Consider the following 5,605-nt stretch of genomic DNA (forward strand, 5'->3'; position numbering starts at 1 on the left):
AAACAGACCTGGAAAAAAAAAATTAAAGCAAATTTCGTTTGTTTCCAAATACTACATTTGTAAAAATAAAGCAACTGGATTTCTTTAATATATTTTCACCTCCTGTCTTAAGAGCTTTATCATTTCAACACTGGAGAGAGTAGAAATCTAAGTTTTAAAACGTGCATGAGAGGCTCTGTTTACGCAGATTAATCTCAGTCCCCTCTCTCCTGAGGATCATTAGAGAGGTTTTGGTCACATGCACAAAGTTAAAAACTGCATTCTACATTCTAAGTTCAGAAAGCTGAAATCTGAGACCTCCTCTGTAAAGTTGGTCTGGCTCCTTTGATGTAATTGGCATAAAATCCACACTCTCCAGTTTTGAACYGATAACACTACCCAGATGGGAGCAAAATGTCCAGTTATTTTGTTTTTAAAACCTTTTGGACTTGACATRTTCTGAATGACTTAGCATCTACACCAACCCAAAAAATAATCCTATTACCCTATAAAAKAATAAAAGCCTTCATTTCCTAATGATGACTGTCAGAAATTGAAACGTAACACACACAGACTTACATTTAAGCACAAATGGCAGGCCCACATAACAGTAATCACCACACTGCAAGCTGGCGTCAAAATAAATATTTGCCACCTGAAAAACATGGGAAAATTTTAAAAAATAGCTTCACGCTTGCTAACATCATTACTTTTTAATCCATAAAAGCGGGTTTCCTACCTTTGATTTCCGTCTGGGCTCCAGCTCGTCTTTGTTGTTGCGGAGCCGCTTGTAATAGAAGCGGATATCCTCTGTGAGCGAGCGGATCTGCTGCAGCCTGACCTTCTGAGTGAAGGAGCTCTGCATGTTGAAGCTCTGGTGTACGATCTTCCCCTGAAGAAACACACACCGTCAGGAGTTTTACACCTGAGCTCACATTTCTGCAGGAGAACTGGTGGAAAGCATCACCCTGAACRTTACTTACTGGAAATGAAGGAGGCATCGCAATGTTTTGAGGGGAGCTCTTTAACGTTCCCACTGCAATGAGAGCTTTCACTGGGAGGACTAATATCTGAGGATGCAGAAAGGTAAGTCAGATGAGGATGAAGCTCCGTGTGAGGCGAGGATGTTCTGCCCGAAAACAAAAAGCTGAACTCACTTCATAATCTGTAGTGATGTGTATCGCTCCGTCGTAGGCGCCCTCCAGAGCTTTGGCCACTAACGTCACTCTGAACGCTGCGTAGTAGCCTGATGCTAGTATCACCTGCAGACACAAACACAGACACTGAGAACAAAAACATCTGACTTGTTTAGGTTAAGAAGCCAGGTAGTAACTCTGAAAGAAAGCAGCTGATTCCCTTTGTTTTTTTTTATAATTTATCATCATTTATGTGGGTTTAGTTCTGTCAAATGTGTTTCGGGTTAACAACTGATAAATTAAAAAAGTCATCAGCCACCTTTATTTATTATTATTATTATTAGGTGACAACTTTAATGCTTTTTTTAAAAGAATTCTTTAAACAACTTTTTGAGTATAAGATTCTCTTTTCAGACACTGGCTGAAATTACTTTTTGGGGTTATAATTTTAAATCCAAACCAATTTCAGAAGGTCTTTGGTTTACTTGTTCCTGTGTACCTGTAGTTCAAACCAATACCAGAGCAAAGAAGTTATTTCAAACTGTATTTTCAGCTACTTTGTTGCTCATATTTTAAAAACAAACAAATAAATAAATAAAAACATTTTTCTTAAAATCCAATTGTTTGTAGAATCTACATAAAAGCTTGAGTTAAAAGCTCAACTATAACAAAGCTCTCAGTCACATTTGCGTGACAACAATTGCGTAATTTTGTTCTCAGTTTCGTGTTGCCTGACCTTCTTGTCACAAGCCCCCGGGCCAAATTTTCACCCCCATCGCCTAATGAAACTAGATACTGCATAGCGGTAACATAATGACCCCCGCACGCACAAATGCACCAGAACTCAGAAGTCTTTATTCCTAATAAATGTCATGCTACTAGGTGCATCCCAAAATTGTACTGGTTTAGGTGGGGGTCTTTTATTTTTTTCTCTCATCAAAGCTAAACAACCAAATAAAATCTGAAGCTCCTATGTTTAATAGTTTTTGAGCTACAACCATTTTTGTATGTCCATTTACCCCTTTTTCAGATAAATTGGGTGTCCGGGGGGTGGGGGGCACTGTGGGCCTGATGAATAGAGCTTCATCAGAGCTAAACAAAAAAAGAAATCTGAAGCTCCTATGTTTAATAGTTTCTGAGTTATAAGCATTTTTGCATGTCCAGACACCCCCTATTTGAAAGGAGCCCCCTCCTCAAATATGGGGTCTATCGTAAAACCGTTGGCTGGCCCAGTGTAGGTCGGAGTCATCTACAGTCCTGCCAAATTTCATATTGATTGGTGTAACTGTTTTTGTGCTACGGTTGACCAAAAATCACTGAAAAAAATAAATAAATACAAAAATAAACCGTACGAAAACAGTATGAGTCCTGCTTACACTTTGTGTGCGGCKGTCATAATAAGTTTATACTTCTTCCTACTCCTCTTCAAACATATAAAACACTGCCATATTCTTTATTTACTGTTACTGACTGCCATTACTAAGCTTAAAAAAATCTCCAGTCGGGCCGCAATGCATTATGGGATATGCTGGGCCGGGAAGGATCCATCGGACCTGTCCTTCAAATCGGGGAAAAGGAAGGACGTATTTGTCGGCCGCATCAGGAGTTTTGGGTTTGGGACGTCCTTCGTCGCGGCGCTGTGACGTATGCGGCCGATGAATTCGGCCTTCGGAGGACCTGGTCTGCCATTTTGGACACAGCCTATGTTTGCTCAAGACACAATGCATTATGGTCTATTTCCAATAATGTAGAGCAGTGGTTCCCAATCTTTTTAGACTTGTGTACCCCCTGAGCCATTTTGTCACCACTACCCCTTCCCTTCTGTCAAACGTAATGATGAGTCTCCAAAACTATAATGTACAACAGCCGATTATTAAATTAAAATTATTAATTAACCCCCTAGAACGTTTAATTCTCAGGCATTTTATTGTTTTCAACTCAAATTAAACATAAAGATCAAAATGTTGCCTTAGAAGTGAACAAGTAATTAAAAAATAAACCAAGTAATGGCAGGTGCAGAAAACAGCAGCCTCCAAAATAAAAATACCACAAATGAGCAAATTCCATGAGATTCCATGTTTTATACAGAATTACATTTTGTGTCAATTTCATGATTCCGTTTGCATTTTCTACATTGCGGAAATGATAGGGCTCTATATATCTCAGTCCTATTTTTATTTTATTTTTTTACATACCTGGGAAATTTTTTCACGTACCCCCTGTAATATGCTTGCGTACCCCAACGGGTACACATACCCCTGGTTGGGAATCACTGATGTTGAGTACAACTTCTGAACACTCCTTTTATTAAACACCTCTGCAACATGGCTGACTCACTACAGAGTGAACAAGCTGACAAGTCAATATTCTGTGTTATCATTCATTGTTTACTGGGAGTCATTRATAAGAAGTTTTCTCCTAAAACATCAGCAGGTAAACAGTTTTGAGAAGRCATCTGAACTTCTCCAGTTCATTTTTTTATTTTAGAAACATACAACTATTTTAAGTTAAACATTTGTTAAAAACAGGGGGGTGAAACTTGATTAAGCTAACAATCACTGCCCAATTTTGCAGAGATGGATGTTCGATAAGTAGCATTATGAACAGAACCTCTCGAGCTGCATCAAACTGTAGTAGAGTAAAACTCACACAGATTCTTTCTGATTATTCATCTATAAACAAATATACCTTTGGTACAAACAGTGCCACCTTCACCTCTTCCAGCTGACACACAATTTTACACACACATAAAAATAGTTTTCCTTTAAACAAACAAGCTTCTTATAAGGCTTGTTGTTGATGGCTCTGACTGTTGGTGCATTGATGCTTTCTCTGTACATCATAACCCATGTAAATGTGCAGATATCCTCCACAACACAATAGTTTTGTGCTTTAACTCTTCTATTATTTGTTTTGTCTGAATTCCTTTTYCCCCCCAATTTTTTTTATTAATTTAAAAATGTATTGATTTATGCAGCTCTAATATGGAAACTTCTCCTGTATTGCATCAGCTTTATCTTATCTTAAAGCAGGACCGAACAGGTCAGTTTGTACTGTTTTCCAATAAAGATAAACAAAACGTGGTGTAAAAGTAAAAATCACATGGCACGGCTGAAAACAAAATGGCCAAATTTCCTGCAGAGCCTCCAAACCCGGCTACATCTCTGTAGTACTCCACAAAGTGCTCACTCTACAGATGGATTCAAAAACGTYTGCAGCCTCTTGTGCAGCACTGATGACACCTGGGAGGTCTTACTGTTTTGTGATGCGAGGCTGAGGTGTTGTGCAGCTCCTGCAGGCGACTCAGGGCTGCTGTGGTGTTTCCTTTCTCCGTCTTCAGCAGCTCCATGGAAAGACTGTCTCCGACCACCAGCCAGGACTTTATCTCCAGCTGGAGAACAGAAACCATAAAGGTGCATCATTCTCTCCAGATAAAGCTCTTTTGCTGAACCACATGTGGTTGTACTTCAACTTGTCTTCAGCCTTTGTGGGGATGAGGATGTTAACACAAACACTTGTGTCGCAACAWGATTTAGCTGACCTCAAAATATGGAAAAGTCCAAAGTAAGCATACTCAACTGATTGTGTCAATAAGGCTTACACAACTCCAAGTTGAGCAACAAACGTAAACATGTGGTCAGAATATCATTCTTGAAGTATTGGCAACACGTGACACCAGTCACATCACGAGCCCGCGTCACTTCTCACCTCGATGGGGTTACTGTTGACCACCACGAATATGATGCTGCTGGTGTCTGTTGCACTGCGGACACCGAAGTCCAGGAGGTGCTCCTTCAGACTGGGGGGCAGGACGAGGGGCTGTTCACAGCAGGTGACAACATCAGTTTAGTGACACAAGCCTTTCAACAGAACTCAGAAGTGTGAAACGGAAACCAGAGGACATTGTAAAAACAGACAACGACCTGTGAGAGTGGATGTCGTGGCTATTTTGGGGGATTGCTGGGTCACTTTATGGAGGAGTATTTTGGGTAACAATAAAGAGCTACACTATTACTTAAAGACAAAATTTATTCTCTTTACAAAATTAACAAATTATCAAACAGATTGTGAAGGTATAACCAGTCTTATGTCTTCACCAGCAAATATATGAGCCATTAGGCCTGTCACGATAACAAATTTTGCTGAATGATTAATTGTTTCAGAAATTATTGCGATAAATGATAATATTGTCTGGTGACCATTTTAAAACTAATATAATGACAATAGTGTAAAAATGTAAGTACATCCTCTCAAAAATCAAACTTTAATTTTTAAAGAATAATTAACAAAATGGACTCTCAATCTCTAAAAAAAATACACGAATAAAAAACAAAGAACAACAAAATGGAAATTAAACACCACACACAACTGAGACAGTAAATAAACAGTATTAAACATGGGTTAAAGCGAATAAAAATCTTCTGACTGAAATATTTCTAATACAGTACCCCCCCCAACACACATACACACATACACACACACACACACAC

The 5,605-nt window shown here is 39.0% G+C and overlaps 1 protein-coding gene across 1 annotated transcript in view; it reads right to left on the reverse strand.

Annotated features, from left to right (window-relative positions):
* The window catches only part of tmem131 (transmembrane protein 131), a gene marked incomplete in the record, with an annotated part of 75,676 nt that overhangs the window by 35,151 nt on the left and 34,920 nt on the right, over window positions 1–5,605 (reverse strand). Inside the window, 6 exon segments of the mRNA XM_014023043.1 lie at window positions 559–634; window positions 719–871; window positions 963–1,049; window positions 1,137–1,241; window positions 4,372–4,506; window positions 4,824–4,934. Coding sequence (XP_013878497.1) covers window positions 559–634; window positions 719–871; window positions 963–1,049; window positions 1,137–1,241; window positions 4,372–4,506; window positions 4,824–4,934 — 667 coding nt within the window.

The sequence above is a fragment of the Austrofundulus limnaeus genome, unplaced genomic scaffold, assembly GCF_001266775.1.
Source record: "Austrofundulus limnaeus strain Quisiro unplaced genomic scaffold, Austrofundulus_limnaeus-1.0 Scaffold355, whole genome shotgun sequence".
Lineage (NCBI taxonomy): Eukaryota > Metazoa > Chordata > Actinopteri > Cyprinodontiformes > Rivulidae > Austrofundulus > Austrofundulus limnaeus.